Genomic DNA, 20713 nt, shown 5'->3' with positions numbered 1-20713 from the left:
AGGATAATAAACAAAGAGAAGAATGAAAAATTAAAGACGAAAAGAAATAAAATAGAAGCTGAGAAAACAGAAAAGGAAAAAAAGTTTTTTCAAACCACAAAAAAAAAAAAAAGCGAAAAAAATGAAACAAAAAATTGAGAAAGCAATTGACATGAAGAATTATTTAAAATTATTTGAGGTTCAGAGGGGGGAAATGCAGACGTTCTATACATAGAGGAAGAAAAGAAAGGTTAGTCTTACCGCACACTTTACGAGACATCTTGCATAATTTCCTAAATGAAATGGAAGTAAAAGATTAGCCTGTTGGCCGTGGCATGGAATTAGTTTGGCCAAAGAGCCATTCTGTCTTCGCCCTTGACTTATTAATGCTATCACAGTTCATGGAGAGCTCTCCAATGCCAAATTAACACCAGACCATATTGTTTATGTGCACACGAAAAGCATATGAAAACTGGAATGGTGATAGCTAGATCATTCATTACAAAACACCACACTACAACCAATAATCGTTTTCAATAGTTGTCGAGCTAAAGTATTAGATTGGTAAAATGAAATAGGATCAAATACCCTTAACATATGAACAAATAGCTCACAAATACCCTTCTTCCAGCTTCTGGTCTAAAAATACCCATAATAATCAATCAAAAATAATTGTTTCCAATAGCTTCAGAGACAAAGAAGTGATACAGCACGCTTCAAAACCATTAAACCACCTGCTCCAAAACCATTGGCATCTTGCTCATCTGAAAAAGGACCAGTTACCCAAAAAAATATGACCACAAAAGTAATAATAAAATTCAGTAGAATAGAGAGGCCACCAACATTTAACATATGCTGTACTCATACAATCTCCAGCCAAATGAATCACATTTACATTTCTGAATAGAAGACCCTGTAGAAAAACAAAAATGGAAAAGAATAGGTGTGGCCTGCAATAAAACTAGCCACAATTCTGTACGCATTGATATACTTCGTAAGGTTTTTTCTCCATATGTCCTAATTAGCATGTTGAATATGTAACTTGAAGACTTATGATCCCAATACAAAAGCATGTATCTCAGCCCAGCCTGAGGCAGTATAGAGAACACCAGAAAGTCCCTTCCAACTAGATGAGTCTACCCCAGCGTACATCTTCTGTTTCTGGACGACACCTGGGAAAAGAGGAACAAAAGAAACACCAAAATGATTCCCCACCCTCCTTAGACTTGAGCTCGAACCAAGCACAATCCCAACATCTGCTTCCAGCAAGCAAAGTAAGTCGCCAACTGAATCCCCAATATATACCATCAGATTCTTTTTGTCCTTGCAACAATTCATTAAAATTTTATTGAACGCTTGAACCTTGTCAATGGGGGATTCAACTTTCTTAACAATTTCACCAGTGGATAGAGATTCTTGAAACATAAACTCATTGGCATGTACATCGAGACCATCTATTCCCCCTGTTCAACACAAGGCCAGAAAAAGAACTTTTTGAAAAGCATCTCATTGGAAACAAAAGCATTGCATAATTAACATCCAGTAATTATCTTGGAATCTACACTCCGGAAAATTTAACATCTCATTGGAAACTACAAGCTGGAAAAAGCATTGCATAATTAAAAAGGAAGAGGTAACTGTCCAAGTAAGACCTACCAGAACACAAACAAAAGAGAGCTTACATCATCATCTTTCAGACCCAACTACAGATTATAAGCACACCAAAGCTTCTCTCCAGAGACCATTGACAATGTTAAATTTCTAGACTTAAGGAAAAGAAAACTCAAAACAGAAGGAGAACGCATGACACGAGATAAGAACAGGGGTAAGCAAGGTAAATTAGAAAACAAGGAGAGAGTAGCTTTTTCATCCACTCTCTTTTCCGTTTTCGCCCCCTTCTTTCTTCTTTTTCATTTATTTAAAGTTGTTCCCTTTCCTATGGTACAAGAAAAGGATAGCGGGTGGAAGCAAGATTGGCATGACAAAGAGACCAACCACCATCACCTCCCCACAAAACTTTATATATATATATGTTTCTTTTTTTAATTTCTCACCCAACCCCCCTAAATGTCACTAAGGCCTTAGCAACCAAAAAAAAAACATTCGGCAAACTTTTTAGCATATCCAGATGGCAACTAAGGAACCAGAAGACATTAACAACAAACCTGACAGCAATAACTTTTGTAGATCTAGCATATCTACTAAAACATGATAACTGATGCACATATGTTAAAACTGAAATTCCATTTTACTATGTTGTCGTTAGCAATGAAATACCTGATGAAAAGGAAGACCTAATAAGGTCACCACACCAGCAATAGGAGAGGACATGAATATCTGCATTCAGGTTTTCTTTTCTTATTATGCTCTGGAAAAAGTTGGTGCAACCATCCTGGAGAATCAATCGCTGCCCAGCTCGTTTAATGTCTTCAAGGTTCAGACCTTTCAGTACCCCAGATTCAACCACCCTGCTATTTGCCCTTTTCTCAAAATCAGAAAGTTGCTCAAGTGTTTTACGCAGTCTTCTGTAATCAAATTTTTCTGCTGTAAAAGTAAGATTTTTAACAAGTTCATTCCAGCTGTTCAGCAATGTTACGACGTAAGTCGGTTGGAAAACATCAAAGCTTAATTAAACAGTGTTTACCTTTCTCAGTAAGTAACATCTTCTCAATACATAGCTCATACTCTTCGGTGTACTGCTTAGAGAGATCGCTCCATGTATTCCTTAACTCGGCCGATGACATCCTCGCAATTTGATTCTCTGGTCGATTTTGATCAGATTTTGGTGCTGTTATAATTGCAATTTCAGCCAAGATGGCAGAAGAATCAACAACAGTGCATGTCAAATCAAAATCGGAAAATATTGTTAGCTGGTGTTCATCAGGGTTGTGATCTTTTGACAAAGGGATGATAGCTTTCTGAACAAGTGGCTGGGCTAAGAAGAACTGTATTTCAAGTTTCATTGCTTGATGATAAAGTTTTTCAATAATGTCAAGCTCCTCGCCTGTCAAAGATACACTCAGTTTATCCAACAAGTCCTCTGTCTGTAGAGCTGATGCCTATTAATCAATAAACAACATATACTTCAGTTCAGTTAAGTAGAATGTGTGTTATGTCATAAATATCTTTCATAAGATGAATTCATCAGTTTGACGAGTATGGAATAAATAGCCACAAACCTGGAAATCTTCAGAGGCATAACTGTCAATCCACTTCTTGTATGGATGAGTTTTCTCTCCCTCGAGAAACACTTGCAGCTCCTTACCAATGTAGGCATAAAGTCTCATGCAAGGAGTCATAGCACCTAGAGTATAAGCTGCCAACTTCGTTCTCTCAAATGGCGTGGCAAGTTTAGCAGCTTTTACTCCTTCAACCTTTCCTGAAGCTGTAGCTGATAAAAAATCTGTGTACTTCGCCGTTGCAGGGTTAAGAGTGCACTCTTTGACCAAATCAATGCCCCACTCCTACAGAAGTGATTGTGAAAAGATTCTTTTCCCAAGCAAGAAGACAACTTTATATGCACAAGGAGAGTTTCGAATGTAATTTTGATACATAGGACATAAGATGCAATATCATAATCATTACTGTTAAATAAGATGCAATATCATAATCATTACTGTTAACAACAGTTGCTATCACGTATCAGTAACCCCACATTGTAAACTTGCCAAATTAGTTACACTCCAGAAAGATAATGTGAATTTGTTTTCCGAAAAGAAATCAAGATATAACACAATATGTAGCTCTCATATGTGCTACATGTGAAGTACTTAGATATATAATACATTTAGACTATGTACAGTATATACATCTAGGCAGCTGCAAATATTAGCTACTGTGAATCCACAATGATCAATCAGTTGACTATTAACCATGGACATCGTGCCATTTCTGATGTAAAGCAGGAAATGTGTTGGGTAATCAAGAAGCTTGCCATGATAGTACAGATAAATTAACAGTCTACAGATAGTGTCATTGGTCCATTCATTCAGAATTTCCCTCTCGTGTCCTTTCTGTTACTGTATCCCAAAACGGAAGCAGCATATCTTATTCATTCTTTGGAACAAATTAACAAGAATACCAAAATGTTGACAATTCATCAGCATTACATCCTACACAATGCATAACCAATTTTCAATACAAGTCTTTCACAGCCCATCAACTTCAGGCAAACCTTGATTCACACTTCCAGGCTAGGTTCAAGTCTCTACAGGCTCAGCAGCAGGTTCTTGGGATGGTCACCAACTTGAAGTTGTTCCTGATGTTACTTCTTCAGTCCGAGAATCTGCCTGTCTGTTGCTTGCGGCCTGGGCAACTCGGTTCGGCCAATCCTATGGGTGCGGTGTTTTGTCCTTTAGATAGTGATTTAAGGGAAAAGTATCCTATATATGAAATAACTGTGGTTTATGCTCATTTCAAATGCCTTTGCAAATTTTAGGTTACTCAACCAAATCATTTCTTTGTAGGCAACGACGAAGTTCCTATTCTCGGTATATTAAGAGATAAAATTACTTACTCAAGAAGTGTGAAAACTATACACCATTATGATATGGTAGAATTTTCTTTCAAAGGAAGCAAACATCATTTCAGATGGCTCGAACGAAAAGGCAAAGAGATGTGTTGATGGTTTACAATTCTCTTTCAACAACAACAACAACAGTCCCAGTGTATTCTCACAAAGTGAGGTCTGGGGAGGGTAAAATGTACGCAGTCCATACCACTACCTCCGAGGAAGTAGAGAGGTTGTTTGCGATAAGACCCCCGGCATCTTAGGCAAAGGCAACACTATAAATATGTGTGTTAACCATTTCATTTGCAATTTTAATGATATTTTGAATGAATGCTCTTATGAGTGAATTGCAAGCTTCTATCAGCTTGTGTTGACATCTTGTTAGAAACATGTGTTGCTTGGGGACTCGATTCCTTGAGGTCTACGTAAGAAATTGGTGTTCGATTCTACTAGTTTAGGGGTCTTCGGGTTTGATACACCCATTGGTTCTTGATTCTTAGTAGTTTCTTATGTCAATTTATCTATATTTACTTTCTTGCATTGTTTATGTTTTGATTCCTTAGGTTACAATTCTCTTTCAATAAGTTAATTATCCCATAAAAAGAGGAACGTGAAAGAAAAACTAGGAATTATTTTTTGTGAGCTTAAAATGTCAAAATTATGTACAACTAGGAATTATTTTTTGTGAGCTTAAAATGTCAAAATTATGTACTTCTTACATCTCATTGATGCCACTTACTGAAAAAAACTTAAATTCATCAAAAAAAAAAAAAATATGAAAGAAAAACTAAAAGAAGACAATGAATTTGGGACCAAAAGGAATGGTTAGAAGTTGATCTTTTCCGCTAATAGTGAGGAACTTGATTTATGGAATAGCTAGAAATTGATCTTTTCATTGAACCAAGAAGACTCAGAATGAGAAGCCTTTTTCTAAAATGCTTTTGATATCCAGTAACAGAAGTACCCGAGAAAGGGATTAATGTAAAACTATGTTTCTCAGACTCTTCAAAATGTTGCCAGGTACATGTTGGATCCTCCAAAAGCAAAGCAAAGCAAAGCAACATTTTCAGAAGCTCCGAGCAACATAGTTGTAAATTTGTGATCTCCCATTTCCAGTGTGTTGGTGGTATTGTTTCTTGCTATACTTTGGGCTTTAGAGACCTCACCACTTCTAAGTGTTTTAGCAATTCAGGCTTGAAAGGTTTCTAATGTTAGGGTAGCAAGTATTAGCACCAGTATTCCAGCTTCATATGTCAGTGATAGTAACCTGACCTTTTTATCGAGAATGATATTCCTTGAGACGTTAACCGTGAAGCTTACTTTTTGGCATCCAACTGTTGAAAGATAACTAAGCAGTTAGATGGATGGAAGTGTAACCATTTTTCCTTCTTAAATTATATTGACTAGCACAAAGAAGCAGATGACGCTGACTATACAAGTAAATGTTAGAGCATGTGTATATTGTATAACTTGAGAGACTCAAAGCTTGTCTTGTCACAAAGAAATAACATGATTATTGCTCTTCTACAACTAAGATTGCATCTGTAAAGCGACCCAAGGATGTTTCATTCAACAGAGAAGGTAGTAAAACTCGGGATGTGTGATCGGTGCATGAGAGTTAAAATCCCGTGGGGTAACCAAGTCTGGCAATTAAGTGGAGAAAGCTAGAGAGGTGGACCCAATATCCTTTGTGTGCTGCAACAGCAATTATCAAATTTCTCCATTATAATGAAATTGCATTTGCAGGACAATTACTATCTATAACCTCCATGAAATATTGACGTCTCGATCAACTTGATATAAAGAATGTGATTCTCTAAAGTTAGATGAGGGGAGAAGTCTATATGGAGAAACCACCAGATTTTGTAACTAAGTGGCTAAAATGTTGACTACGTTGGTTCCTTTACAGATTAAAAGAATCACAACGAGCTTGCTTTGGATACTTTAATTTACAGAAATTTGGACAAGGACATAGTGAGAAAGACCACGTTGTATTTTCCAGCTGACACTATACAATGTTGAAGTGTTTTTGCCTTGTTATGTGAATGACAATGTCATTATTGAAATGACCACGACAGGACTGAGCCACCAACCTGACATCTATTTGCACACTTCCCGGCCATAAAGTGGACACAAGTACTTCTTGGACAATGATCACTCAATCCAGCTCAAGTGTGACTATCTCATCTTGGACAAAAACCAGTATGGCTGACAGATTACTAATAAGACTACTTTACAACCCTAATGTCAAGACATTGACACTTCCTGCAAAAGGAGAGCCCTACGTAGATCCAGGCTGTTCACTTAAGGCTGCTCGCTTTTCACTGTAATCAATGAAACCCATACACAACGGATATGCTTAAGTGGACATTCTGTATCTTTAGAAGATTGTAATATTGATAATCCAGCAACCAGAATGTGCTACAGAAAATTTACAGAGTAAGGCCTCATTTATTTGTACTAGATGGTCTTAATCTTAATCATCCAAATCTCAGGAATTAAGTTTCTCTGTATTTTAGGGCTTGATATTAATCATCCAGATCTCAGTCATTAAGTTTCTTTGTTGTTTAGGTCTGAATCTTAGTTATGCAGATCTAACCATTAAGTGCATTTGTTTTCTTATGTTACAACCACTTAATAAGTCTAAATTGTTCTGAATAGATCTAAACGATTAAGATCTGTAACAAAGTCTTAATATCGCTAAGACCTCCATTTAAAGATTTCTACAAATATGGCATGTCACCAATTACATCAATTCACCGTCATCATGCACCACTATCAACTACAGTCGTCACCGCCCACCATTATCAACTACCACCCTCCACAATAACCATCACTATCAATCACTACAATCAATTGTCACCGCACTAGCCACCATTTAGAATTGCATCAACAATCACCGCCATCAAACATCACTATTCATCCCCAACCGCCGTGACCATTAACTATCACTATCATCCACCGCGACTGTCAGCCACCTCTACCACCATCAACCTCTTCTGCCCACCACCATAACCACCAGCTACTACCCACAATGTCATCATTAGCCAACATCATCCCTAATCCGCACCCACAACCATCACCACTACCAACCACCATAATCATAAGAGAAGAAGAAACCGTTGCGTAGAATAATTTTAAAAATATTCTGTTGATATGGAATTAAATTAATTTATATTTACTAAATTTTATACTTAACAATTTTTAAATAAAGACAAATTTGATACATTTAGATGTTGAAAAAACAATAAGTCTTAATTATTTAGTATTTAGATTTTAATACAACAGCTTAATATTCAAATATGTACTCAAATTCAAACATCAAAATCTTAATGCACATCTTAATATTCAGATGTGTGTTCAAATTCAAATGTTTAATCTTAATGTAAACAAACAAGGCTTAATACTACTAACAAAGTAAAGAACAAAAAATCTACATGGCTTCAATGTCATTTGCAAAGCCTACGTTACACCAAACAAAAATAATGTATAAGTAGAATTCACTGAAAAACAATATTTTAAAGTACTTCAATATAGACTGACAACCACATTATTTATTGAGACCTCAGACTCCAAAAATGGAAAAGATATCTTTACATCTACAAGATCATTCACACTTACATCAAACAGATGCTAGATAGCCAACTACCATATGCATATGGAGATAGTTTTGTGCTAATTAGTTGTATCATCACAATCTAAGTTGCTTGGACTCGGGTGCGGGTGTCCAATGTGGGTGTGGATCTAGAGGTTGCATCCTTTATGATCTCAATTTTAAGATTTGGGGATATGATATGGGTGCGAGGATTCAGCTAAAAATAATTTAAATATCTAAAAACAGAGTTATAAAATCTAAATTATAAGATATTATGTGAAAAAGTTTAGGAGAATCCTGGAAGAATATTAAAAGAAAAGGAGTGACACTGAAATTTATATACACAAGGTATTTATTTTTTTTCTATTTCACCTTAGATTTTGGTTTGTTTACAGAAATCATTGAATTTGTCAAGACTTTGCCCGCCGATTTTGATCAAAGTACTCAAAATGGGTTGACCAGTGCAGGTACGGATCCCACACCCACACCCATGTCGTGTCGACATGGATGCGGCACCCAAAATGGAGAGCCCAAGCAACTTAGCTCACATTATGCCAGTGTATATAAAAGTGTAGAAAAATGTGAGATTTAGAAACCCTGTAGTTTTAGATAACCACGAACTTGCTTCAAAAACAATTGTTTTCAAGAATGATCAGATCCAAATAGAGCACAATGATTACAGAGGACTGACAGTCTGAACTTTATTTGGGATTAAAGCTCAACTACTTGACTGATAGTTGTCTCCTCAAAACAACATACCCAGGGTAATGCAATCCAACAAATGGGGTCTGGGGAGGGTATGTATGCAAACTTTACCCTTACCTTTATGGAGTAGAAAGGTTGTTTCCGGTAGACCTTGGCTCAAAAAGAAGTGCAATCAAAGCAGGGTCGTAGATCAATATTATGTCATCTGCGAATAACATGCACCAGGGCACCTCTCCTTGGATATGTTGTGTCAATTTTTGTATCCTCGCAATCACGCCTAAATTTTATTTTAATTTTTATATTTTTGAAATAGGTAACTTTGTATTTCTCCAAAACCAGCACACAGGTTGTACTGAAAACATATTTACATCGGTGGAATAAGATAATTGAATAATTTCATTCATATATATCTATGTCATATACATGACTTTATATGCATAAGAGTTGTTGAGTAGAATCATATAAAGTCCATGAAATTTGGGATTGTACAGAATCATATATTCTACATAAAGAGAAAGAATCGTAGATAGGATATTCTAGATTACAACAATTATCCTAGGATCTTACAGGATCAAATCTTGATATGATGAGTATCTTCTTTAAAATCCTTTATCACCCAACACTCCCCCTCAAGCGGGTGAATGGATATCTTCCATTCCTAGCTTGCTTATTAGATCTTGAAACACATTGTTTGGTAGTCTTTTTGTTAAAACATCCGCCACCTGATCTTTTGTAGATACAAATTGTGTACAAATGAGTCCACTATCTAGTTTCCTTAATGAAACGTCTATCCACCTCCATATGCTTAGTGCGATCATGTTGTACAGGATTATTAGATATACTTATTGTTGATTTATTGTCACAATATAGTCTCCTAGGTCCTTCCCATTTTATCTTCAAATCATCAAGGATTATCTTTAACCATAACAGCCCACAAATTCCCATAGCCATAGATCTAAACTCAGATTCTACACTTGATTTGGCTACTACATTTTGCTTTTTACTCCTCCAAGTCACCAGATCTCCTCCTAAGAAAGTGCAATATCCAGAACATGGCCTTCGATCCACTAATGAACTAACATAGTCTGCATCAGTATAAGCCTCTGAAACTATGTCCCCTCCTTTTTGAATAGTATTCCTTTTCCCAGAGTTACTTTAAGATATTGTAGAATCTTGTTGACAGCTTGAAGATTTGCTTCTCTAGGATCATGCATAAATTGACCAACAACACTTACAGCAAAGGCAATGTCCGGCCCTGTATGGGACAAGTAGATCAATTTCCCTACAAGCCTCCGATACAAACCTTTATCAACCGTAGAATCTTCTGGAGCATTGAACAATCTATGATTATATTCAATTGGTGTCGCCACTGGTTTACACCCTAGTTTTCCTATTTCTTTTAGCAAATCAAACACATACTTTTGTTGGGAAATAAAGATGCCTTGTTTTTTAGTGTGCTACTTTGATTCCCAGAAAATACTTTAATTTCCCAAGCTCTTTAATGTCAAATTCCCTGAGTAAACACTTCTTTAGATTTTGTACCTCCTCTCATCAACTGTTACTATGGTGTCATCCACATAAACTAATAATGTTAGTCACCTTTCCTGTTTTTTAGTGTCTTATGAACAAGGTGTGGTCTCCTTGACTTTGTCGATACCCTAGCTTGATCATGGCCTTTGTAAATCTTCCAAACCATGCACGAGGTGATTGTTTTAATCAATAGAGTGCCTTCTTCAGTTTACACAACATTCCCTTCTTGCTTGCAAAACCCCTAAAAAAGTTGGAATATACAGTGACAGGTCGAGCTCCCTGTTTTGCTGCAGAACGTTTTGTTTTTATTTCATAGATCCTGGCAGCATCATATAATTTGGAGTACGTCATTTACTGCATCCCAAATTTCCTTAGTGGTGCTAAAAAGCATAATGCTATCATTGATATTCGAAAGAATGGAGTTCCATAACCAATATCACCATTACATCCTGTTTATCCCATGCATCAAACATGTGGTCTTCTTTAGATGGTCCAAAACCAAGAAGATGTCGTAATTTCCCTTTACCCTTTAAAAAGGTACAAACTAGTTGAGCCCACTTTAGGTAATTTTCTCCATTCAACCGATAAGAGGCTTGAATGTTTTGCACATCTAGAGTTGAAACTGTAGAGTTATTCTCTATGGTTGCAGAAACATTTCAAATGACTAGAATATTTGCATCAATACTCTTTTTGAACATGGTTTTGAATGGTCTCAACCTTTGGGCAGATAAAGATAGAAAAAAGACTTTTCAAGACAGGATGAATAAGATAAAAATTGGTCAGGAATAAGTCTAACACTCTGATACCATGTGGAATAAGATAATTGAATAATTTCATTCATATATTTTTGGCCAAACCCATCGGTGGCGCCCTAAAGTTGGTACGATCTTACACTTAGGCACCTCAAGTGGACGTTGTTCACTTTTGACACTTTAAGTAGCCATAAAGTGTCATTTTGACACTTTTTGCTGAATCAACAAAATTATACCGTGTGCATGTATTACACGCACTGATGAAATGTAAAGTGACCAATAATATTATGACAATTGTCATTTTTCTCCAAATAAAATGTTAAATATCTATTTTTAATTAAAATTAAAAAAATACCAATCAAATATTGCCACTTGGCAATTTTAACTTAAAATTATAAAAAAATTATAAAATTTAATTTCCCCCACCCCACCAATCCTCATCATCTTCAACAGCCCAACCTACCCCCTCACCGCCTGCCCGCTCCCCCCTTCCCCATTCGTCTTCTCCAACCTACCCACCCCCTCACCACCTGCTCGCTCTCTCACCCCTCAATTCTCATCCCCACCCCACCCCTCAATCTCATGCAAAATAATTTGTTAGTCACGAATTTAGATATGAACAGGAGGATACAGTTCTCGCAAGAAATTGTGTCATCGTTTTGCAAAATTTGTGCATCAAAGAAGATGCTAGAATTGTTATAGCTGAAACTGATGGATGCATTGCATCAGTTTTGAAACTGCTTGAGCATGACAATCGCAAGGACCAAGAGCATGTAGTGGATTTTCTTCTTTTTTTTATGCTCTCAACGAGTTCAATATTGTCAACTAGTAATGGATGAAGGTGTCATCCCTGATCTTATCTCTGTATCTGTTAATGGAAAAAACAAAGCAAAGGCAATGGCTTTGGAGTTCCTGAGACTGCTGAAGGGGGAATTTAGTGATATTGGAGAATCTCATGAACCAGCAAAAGGGGGAACTGTTCTGTTTTTTAATTAAGTGTTGACATTTTTTTGGGGTGTTAATGATGTCGTTGATTAATGAAAGGAGTATTGTTTGGTGTTCATGGTGTGTGTGGTTGTTGTAGGTATGTTAATGGAGTGAGTATTTTGTTAATGGAGTAAAATTTTGTTATCATTCTTGAAAAATTCAACCTCCATTAATGGAGGCTAAAGAAAGTTGTGTAGAGAAAGTTGTATGGAGAAGACAACTCGAAAATTACGAAAATACCCCTGAAACGAGCTTAAAAACGAGTGTAATACACTCTCTTTGCTGAATCAGCAAAAGGTGCCAAAGTGACACTTTATGACTACTTGAGGTGTCAAAAGTGAACAACGTCCACTTGAGGTGCCTAAGTGAAAGATCGTGCCAACTTTAGGGGGTCGCCGATGGGTTTGGCCTATATTTTTATGTCATATACATGACTTTTTATACATAGGAGACTGTTGAGTAGAATTATCTAAATCTCATGAAATCTGGGATTGTACAGAATCGTATATTTTACATAAAAAGAAAGAATCATAGATAGGATTTTCTAGATTACAACAACTATCCTAAGATCTTAGAGGATCAAATCTTGATATGATGAGTATCTTCCTTGAAATCCTCTATCAGACAACATCATCTACAACTTTATTCTTCTACCTCTTATCTAAATAGAATCTAGAACATCTATTATAGAGATAGTATCATTTGAGTATACTTGGTTACACCAAAAACATAGTAACAAAAGACAATTAAGCTTAATCTTTTGCATACTACTCTCTAAGTTCTCAAAACATCTAGTGTTCCTTTCATTCCATATTGCCCACCAGATACATATCGGGACAATCCTCCATTTGCCTTGGCCAATCACACCTAAATATTCCACCCACACCCTAAATAAAAGGTTTAAAAAATGCAAGACCTCACATACACATCTGACACCCATACCTAGTCCACGCCCACATAACATATTCCTGAATGGTTCACCTAGTTGTGCGCAAATGTTTATAAAGCCTTCTAGGCTACTGAACTTTTCGAGGTTGCAAGATAGAATAGTTAGGCTCTTGATACACTGATAATAGCCAGATTTGAATTTAATAAATTCAATGGAAATATTTTGAATAGTAAGGACGCAAAAGCTAAAGTTGGAGATGGTGACTTAAGCTGACACAATTATAATTTCAGAATGAAAGTAAATTTTAGATCAAAGTTCTCCCAGACAGCAAAATTCCAACAAATTTTTATTTTTTGACGAGTAAAACTTTTCATTCAGAAGGTACCAAGATGGTAAAAGACCAAATACAAGACAAAGCTGCAACATCTCCACATACATACTACATATTCCCCTTAGAAGATCTAGAAAATCCAAATATTGGTTCATCCTGTCTAGAGTACTGCTATAACACCAAAAAAAGGGTTTTGATACATCTATTTTTACGATAGCACTATGTGGTCTTTTACCCTCAAAGCATGTCTTGTTCCTTTCCAGCCAAACAGTCCAAAGCTAAGTTGCTCAAACTCAGGTAGGTACAAGTGTTTGATACGAGTACGGATCTAGAGGTCGGATCCTTCACGGTCTCAATTTAAAGATTCGGGAATATAGATCTAAAGATGGATAAGGGTGTAGGGATTCGGCGAAAAATAATTTAAATATCTAAGGATAGAGTTATAAAACATAAATTATGAGATATTATGTGGAAAACTTGAGAAGAAATTATTGTTCAAGAAGCAAATCCTGAAAGGAGATAAAAAGAAAAGCAATAACATAGAAATTTCTATACAGAAGGTATTCCATTTCCTTCAATTTCACCTTAGCTTTTGTTTTGATTACAGAATTTCTTAAATATGCCCGGACTCTCCCAGTCGATTTTGGTCAAAGTACTCAAAATCGGTTGACCAAATTGGGTACAGATCCCACACCCACACCCATCTCGTGTCGACACAGGTGCGGCACCGAAAATGAAGAGTCCGAATAACTTTGGTACAAAATGTGCAAATGGGAATAGTCTTCCATATTTATTTCGTACTTCTCTTTATTCTTTGAGCTTGCCAAACTTCCAACAGACTACTGATCTACTGTGGTATAACCAGAGACACCCATCATTAAAAATCCCAATAAGTTTCAAGATAAATAACCTAGTTAAGAGATGAATTTACTCACTTACATGGAAATTGGTACTAATAAACTAAGAAAGAGAATTATGCATATCACATTTCTTTGCAACGAGCCTAATCATGATCAACAAAAAGGCAATCGTATCTGTATGCTTCATCTACAGCTAGTAACTTAGCAAAAGATCATGCCATTAGAAACCTCATTATTTTCTCGGTTGCAAAAACAAATGCAGACAATATAAATAGGTAAAAGGATCCCACATCCCTTAGGCAGTGCTTTCATCAAACAAGTGTTTAAGTTAAATGACTCAGTTTAGAGTCAACTATATCTTTCAATACATGTCCCTACTAATACTCAACTAGCAAAATATCGTAAAGAAGCAATAGGAAATTTGTGGACAAACTAGAATTTAATAGAAAAGACTCATATCTTACTTTCAAAACAGCATCATGCATTTTAAGTTCTTCAGTAATATTCTTGCGCAATTCACTAATGCCAACCTTCGCATCGTCATCGTCAGTACACTCTTCTGCAGCTTCATACCTGCAATTTGTTTCATAATTATTATAATTTTCTTAACAGAAGAAAGAATCGGAAACAGCCTCTCTACTTCTTCGGAGGTAGTGGTATGGACTGCATACATTCTACCCTCCCCAGACCCCACTATGTGGGAATATACTGGGTTTGTTGTTGTTGTTACCAGAAGAAAGAAATGAAAAAAGCACATTAAATGGCCACCAAAGCCCATGCAAAAGAAGATCTTATTAACCACAAATATCTATCAATTGTCCAAACTCTCACAATTATTAGCAATAGCATAGAACACCATAACAACTAGACTCCAAAAATCCCGCATCTCTTGCATAACTAATGTTGCATAGAAGAAATTCATTAAAAGAAAAAGCACATAGAATTCATAACCAAAAGAGACCTAAAAAATGGGAATATGGAAAACTTCATTTTTATCCCCTAAACTATTGGTAGGGGATTACCTCACCACTGAGACATGACTGAATACCCAAATTTCTGGCAAAATAAAGCATCAACATAACATATTGTCCGGATGAAAATACTTCAAAGGAAAAAAAGAAAAAAAAAAGTTCATACTCCCTCCATCTCACTTGATGCTAACTGTTTGACTAAGCAAGGAATTTAAAAGGAAAGAAAAAGACTGTTGAAACTTGCAGCCTAAATAAGTCGTAGAAATTTACATGGTTATACAACATAAGAAGTTTGAAGTTAAGTTGTTACTAAATATAGAAAGATGTCATTCTTTATTAGACTAATTATACAAGGAAAGAATGTCATATAAATTGGAACCCATATAAAATAAGAGAGCACACAAAAAGGAAAAGAAAAGAACAACCAAAACGAGGATCTTTTAGAAGTTTTACGTCTACACTTGTCTAAAGAACCAAGACAGATAATTGACTTGTCCCTTCAAAATTACATTTAGCCATGAATAGGAATTAAAGGATGATTACAAGAGAAATTCGAAAAAAGCCAAAAAAGCAGAGTATGAAAAGACAAATCAACGAGTAATTGTTTCTTTTTCCTTTTCTTTCACTTTACCGACAAATAATATTTTATTGTATATTTTTCCCCTCCACAATTTTAATGCTTTGTTTTACCAGAACATGCCGAAAATCTAGCGGACATTCCCAATGAGTTCAAAAGGGTAAAGTAATTACTTGCCATACCCAGGCTGGAAATGGAAAATCACCCAAGGAATAATGAATTTCATACTTGTACAATTACGATAGAGACTTGTAATACTACTTCTAGTACATTTGAGCAACTAACAAAATTGAGATACTCTACTAGTGTGAGATTATCATTCTCTTTCTTTTTAATCTATTAGTTCCCATTTTCTTTCTCTAAAAATAAAGTCAAGAAACATAAATCCACCCCATAAATCCTAATAGTGTTGTTTTTTTAAGGAAAATGATGGACAGCGAAAAGGGGTTAAAATGACTCTCTTTGGATTGAAATGGTTTTCAAGCTTTCAATAAACTTTCAATAGCATTCAATAATTTTATTAAGCATTAAGTGGCTTTAAATATCCAACAAAACATAAAAAACTACATAATTTAAAATTAAAAACAACCTAAATTATCTCAACAACTAAACAAACTAACAAGTATTTAAAATTCAAATTCATCTTAATCTAAATAACTTATTTTGCTAAAAACTAGTACAGTAACTTAAAGCAATTTCCAACACTCCTCCTTTGCTTTAGTTACTGTGATTTAAAAACTGTTGCTCCTCAATTTTTTGCTCTGGCAGTGGATGCTGAATTTTTCAATTTTTTTTGAACTTGCACATCTTTTTGATGTTCATCTTTCTCTTTTTTCTTTTTCTTCTTTTGATTCTTTGCTGAAAAACCATCAACAATCTTGTGTTGTTTAAAAATATTTTCATAGACTTTGCAAAATATTGTAAGGATTTTTCATTCATCAAAACATCACATAAAGCATAGGTTTCAAGATATGATTTCTTCACAGAACAAATTTGATCATTTTTGTCTGTGAAATTTTTTGGGGCATTCAAAGAAAGATTGTTACTTGACATCTTTTTGGCTTAAAATAGTCATATACTTTGAAAATAAGCACGAGTTGAAAAAGGTAGCCCTGATGGGTTAAAATGGAGCCCTTACGGGTTAAAAAGGTAGCCCTTACGAGTTAAAAAGGTAGCCCTTGCAGGTTAAAAATGGTGTGGTAGCGCTTTGGAAAAACACACAAATCCCGTAAGATCAATGAGGCTTTGATACCACTGTTGGTTTTTTTTTTAAAAGGATGGGGCAGCGAAAGGAGATTAAAATGACTCTCTTCGAATTGAAATAGTTTTCAAGCTTTCAATAAGCTTTCAATAGCATTCAATAATTTTATTAAGCATTAAGTAGTTTTAAATAGCCAACAAAACATAAAAAACTGTATAATTTAAAATTTAAAACAACCTAAATTATCTCAACAACTAAACAAACTAACAAATATTTAAAATTCAAATTCATCTTAATCTAAATAACTTATTTTGCTAAAAACTAGTGCAGTAACTCAAAGCAATTTCCAACAAATAGGCTTATACAGCGATGGAACAAATAAAGTATTAAAAAAAATGAAACCACCAAATAAACACAAACAACAAAACAAGTTATTGCACATTTACTCATACATCATTTCCACCGGCCAAAAATGATCACCAGAAAGAAGAAAAACATACATAATTACTGAAATAAATTCTACAAAAAAAATATAATTTAAAACACTAGTAACATAAGAAAATCAGACAATTACTGAAATATTTTCTAAATAACATTTATTAATATTTACAAAAAAGGGAAAAAGATAGTTGAAGAACTAACGATTGAACGAATGCCTTGAGGAAGTGAACATCCTGAGCAATATAATGTCGGAAAGTATCAAGATTCAAGGTTCCAGAAGCTAAGGAAACGACAAATGGAGTGTAAAGTGCAAAGGTAGACTCTTTCTTGAAGTTGATCCAACACCTCCTCGCTATACCCACACCTTCCTCCTCTATCGCAAACTTGTTCACCGCCGGCGCCTTTGCTTTCGCCGACGCCATTCGGAATCCGAAAAGTGCCTTCGATTTGTAGAAATCGAATAATGGGTTTGGAATTGGTAGTCTATTAACAACAAGGGGCGATAATAATAATAAGAAGCGCATATATATAAGGCAGGGTTTTTTATTTCTGAGAATTTATTTATAAAATTTGGGATTGTAAATGAAATTGGAAATTTTTTTTGGTGTTTGCAGTATTCTACATGTATAATGTGGAAGGAAGAAAAGAGGTGATTTTAAATAAACTACAATTTGGTAAGGGGCCAAAGTCAGGAAAATGTGGAAGGAAGAAAAGAGGTGATTTTAAATAAACTACAGTTTGGTAAGGGGCCAAAGTCAGGAAATTACACATCATGGATCCAAATATAGGAGATTTTAGCTATTTAACCTCAAATAAGAATATTTTTGAAGAATAGTCTTTCTTCATTTTTATATACTAAAAGTATTATTTTATCCATTTACACCTCAACTATATTTTAAAATTTTTCATACTAATTTATCTCTCAAATTTTATTTTTTATTATTTTCACTTTTTTACTTTTCCTTTACTTTTATTATTCTACTTCTTTTTCAGTATTTAATTTTTTCCTTTAAATTTATTATTCTATTTTTTATTATTTTCACTTTTTATTTTTTCTTTAATTTTATTTTCCTGTTTTAATTTATTTGTCTCAATCTTTATTTTTTTCTCTTTTTTCTCAACCATTATCTATTTTTTCAGTTTTTTTCCTTTTTAAAAATTTATTTGTCTTTAACCTTTATTTTGGATTTTTATTACTTCTCTTATTTTTTTTACCAGCACCTACTAAATCTATTATACCTATTAAATCCGCGCACCCCCCTACAAATGGTATCAGAGCTAAGTAATTTAAAAAGTACGGAAGAGATATATAATTTAGAGTTAGAGTTAGATTTAAAGTAAAAAATTTTAGCTACAAAAATATTTAATTAATTATGCGAAGACCATTTAAAAATAGAGAAGCTTTTAGAAAAATTAAAGAATCGTTAATTAGTAATTATTCAGAATATATAAGTCTAAATAAAACAAAAGAAAATCCACAAAAACTAGCCTATTTAATTACATTAATATCTAGTATTGAATCAAAATTAATAACACATTTAAAATCTAGAAGAATGAAACATATACCGCCTAATTATAATAAAATTAGATTTAGATAGAAAAAAATGGATGTCGCTTCTGATGAAGAAATAGAGTGTCTCTCAGTGGATGTTGCTTCCAATTCTTTGAGGCTTTTGCCTTCAAACTTAATTGACATCATTGTTGATGTAAGTTTCTACTAAATTCAGTTTATCATTTACATGTATTGTACATCAATATCTGAAGAATTCTCTGTCAGTCTATCTTCCTTTAAATATATTTATTGTGAGCTAATTCCTGCCTCTCTGGTAAGAACTATAGAGGATCTATCTAGGGGTGTGCAAAAACCGAACCGACCGATAAACCGAACCGATAAAAATATTATTGGTTTATTGTTATTGGGTTGTTGGATTAGCGATTTTTCAATGGTTTTATAAAAAAAAATTATTGGGTTATTAGTTCGATTCGATTTTTTCTTATTGGGTTATTGGGTAAATCGATAATCCAATAAGAATATATATATATATATTCTTAATTACACTTTAATTTCTACAACTTAACAAACTTATTATTTCAATTATACAAACTCTTAATTTATCCTAACAACATTCAGTTCAAACTTGAAGATTCTTGTAAAACACATCATGTAGGATTTTTCGTTGCAACTAAGAATCAATTTTTTTCATGTTAGTTGCTACTATTTCTATTTTATGAGTATTTTTTTATTGGTTAAACCGAAAACCGAACCGTTAAGGATTAAAAACTGATAAACCAAAAATCAATAAAAATATCTTATTAATTTGATTATTGGTTTAGCATATTTAAAAATTGAAAATCGATAAACCGAATCGATAATATGTAAAACCAAACCAAACCGACTGATGCACACCCCTAGATCTATCAAATCATTATAGAATAAAGTAGTATCGACTTTTATCCATAGGGGTAGTTGTTTCTTTGTGGGATAAGTTTTGCCTCTAGGGCAAGAGTTATTGAGCATCTGTTTAACTAATAGACAATGTGGCAGGACCAATTCTTCCCCATGAGGTATTACTTATTTGTATGGGGGCTCAGTTTTTGCGTCTATGTCAAGATTTATAGATCATCTACTAAATTAGTAATATTATGTACAAGTGATGAATGTTGAAGTCAAATATGCCAATAATTGGGTTTTTCTGTTAAGTTTGTTTAACACTTTAATGTAACCACTTTGTTCTAATTTTGTAAAGTGAAATGACTTAAGAATTTGCTTACAATGAGGTACGATTAGGACTATTTTTCAGATTAGCTTCAAAGTGTTTGCGTTAGGCCAATTACAACTTGTTTGCCTGTTTTGTGCATGTTTTTATGTGTATCTCAGATACTGTACTGCCAAAGGTATTAGTGTGTTCCTTTATTCCATTGTCAGTTAAGGCTAACTTTGAGTGTCTATATATGTATTACTATAATCGTCTCCTTTCGAAACAGTGAAAAATTTGTGTGGAGGAGAAGATAGAGAGAGAAGAGGAGTGGGGTAATAGGAAAATAAGTCATTGATTTACTATCTTTAATCTTTTTATTTTGTCATTTTTGTACTTATGACAACACATATATTCTGATTGTATTCATTTTTTATGTATTTTAAGTGCTAAAAATATATAAATTAAAGAAAAAGATGTGCTACCCGAACGTTTAATGTTTGGCTCTTGTGTTGTGGACTCGAAGGAGTGATTTTATTCACTTGCAACTTGTGGTCGACCTTTGAATGACACGATATTATTACTTGCAATATTACTATAAACATATTTTGTATGGTAGAGGAAGAATGTTCTTTGAAAAATTTTGAGTTGAACCACCTTTGATGTCTAAGTCTTGCCTCTAGGGCAAG

At 34.4% G+C, this 20713-nt stretch overlaps 1 protein-coding gene across 4 annotated transcripts; it reads right to left on the bottom strand.

The window, feature by feature from the left end:
• Positions 1 to 422: 422 nt before the first annotated feature.
• LOC107850482 (bifunctional TH2 protein, mitochondrial) lies at positions 423 to 18080 on the bottom strand. 4 transcript variants are annotated; one of them, XR_007048170.1, is made up of 7 exons: positions 17530 to 18029; positions 14603 to 14711; positions 3159 to 3443; positions 2624 to 3038; positions 2257 to 2520; positions 823 to 1442; positions 423 to 743 (listed from the first exon to the last, which is right to left on the bottom strand). XR_007048170.1 is itself a non-coding variant. In XM_016695019.2 (6 exons), the coding sequence occupies exons 1-6, from the start codon at positions 17850 to 17852 to the stop codon at positions 1030 to 1032; spliced, it is 1812 nt and encodes a 603-aa protein (XP_016550505.1). In that variant the 5' UTR covers positions 17853 to 18080; the 3' UTR covers positions 774 to 1029. The 4 variants fall into 4 exon arrangements, 2 of the variants coding, with proteins under 2 accessions (XP_016550505.1, XP_016550506.1); XR_007048169.1 differs by having other exon boundaries at positions 2257 to 2523; positions 17530 to 18028; XM_016695019.2 differs by lacking the exon at positions 423 to 743 and having other exon boundaries at positions 774 to 1442; positions 2257 to 2523; positions 17530 to 18080.
• Positions 18081 to 20713: the final 2633 nt, after the last annotated feature.

This window comes from Capsicum annuum, chromosome 12 (genome assembly GCF_002878395.1).
Source record: "Capsicum annuum cultivar UCD-10X-F1 chromosome 12, UCD10Xv1.1, whole genome shotgun sequence".
Lineage (NCBI taxonomy): Eukaryota > Viridiplantae > Streptophyta > Magnoliopsida > Solanales > Solanaceae > Capsicum > Capsicum annuum.
Note: the sequence above shows the minus strand (reverse complement) of the source record. Positions and strands in the feature narration are given on the sequence as shown.

Bases quoted from the DNA above. Each gene is read 5' to 3' on its own strand.
- LOC107850482 (XM_016695019.2), bottom strand. From the start codon at position 17,852: ATGCGCTTCTTATTATTATTATCGCCCCTTGTTGTTAATAGACTACCA. The intron at 3,444-14,602 runs GTAAGATATGAG...TCACTTCTGTAG, and splicing joins TGCATGATGCTGTTTTGAAA to GAGTGGGGCATTGATTTGGT. The intron at 2,524-2,623 runs GTAAACACTGTT...TTACTTTTACAG, and splicing joins GATGTTACTTACTGAGAAAG to CAGAAAAATTTGATTACAGA.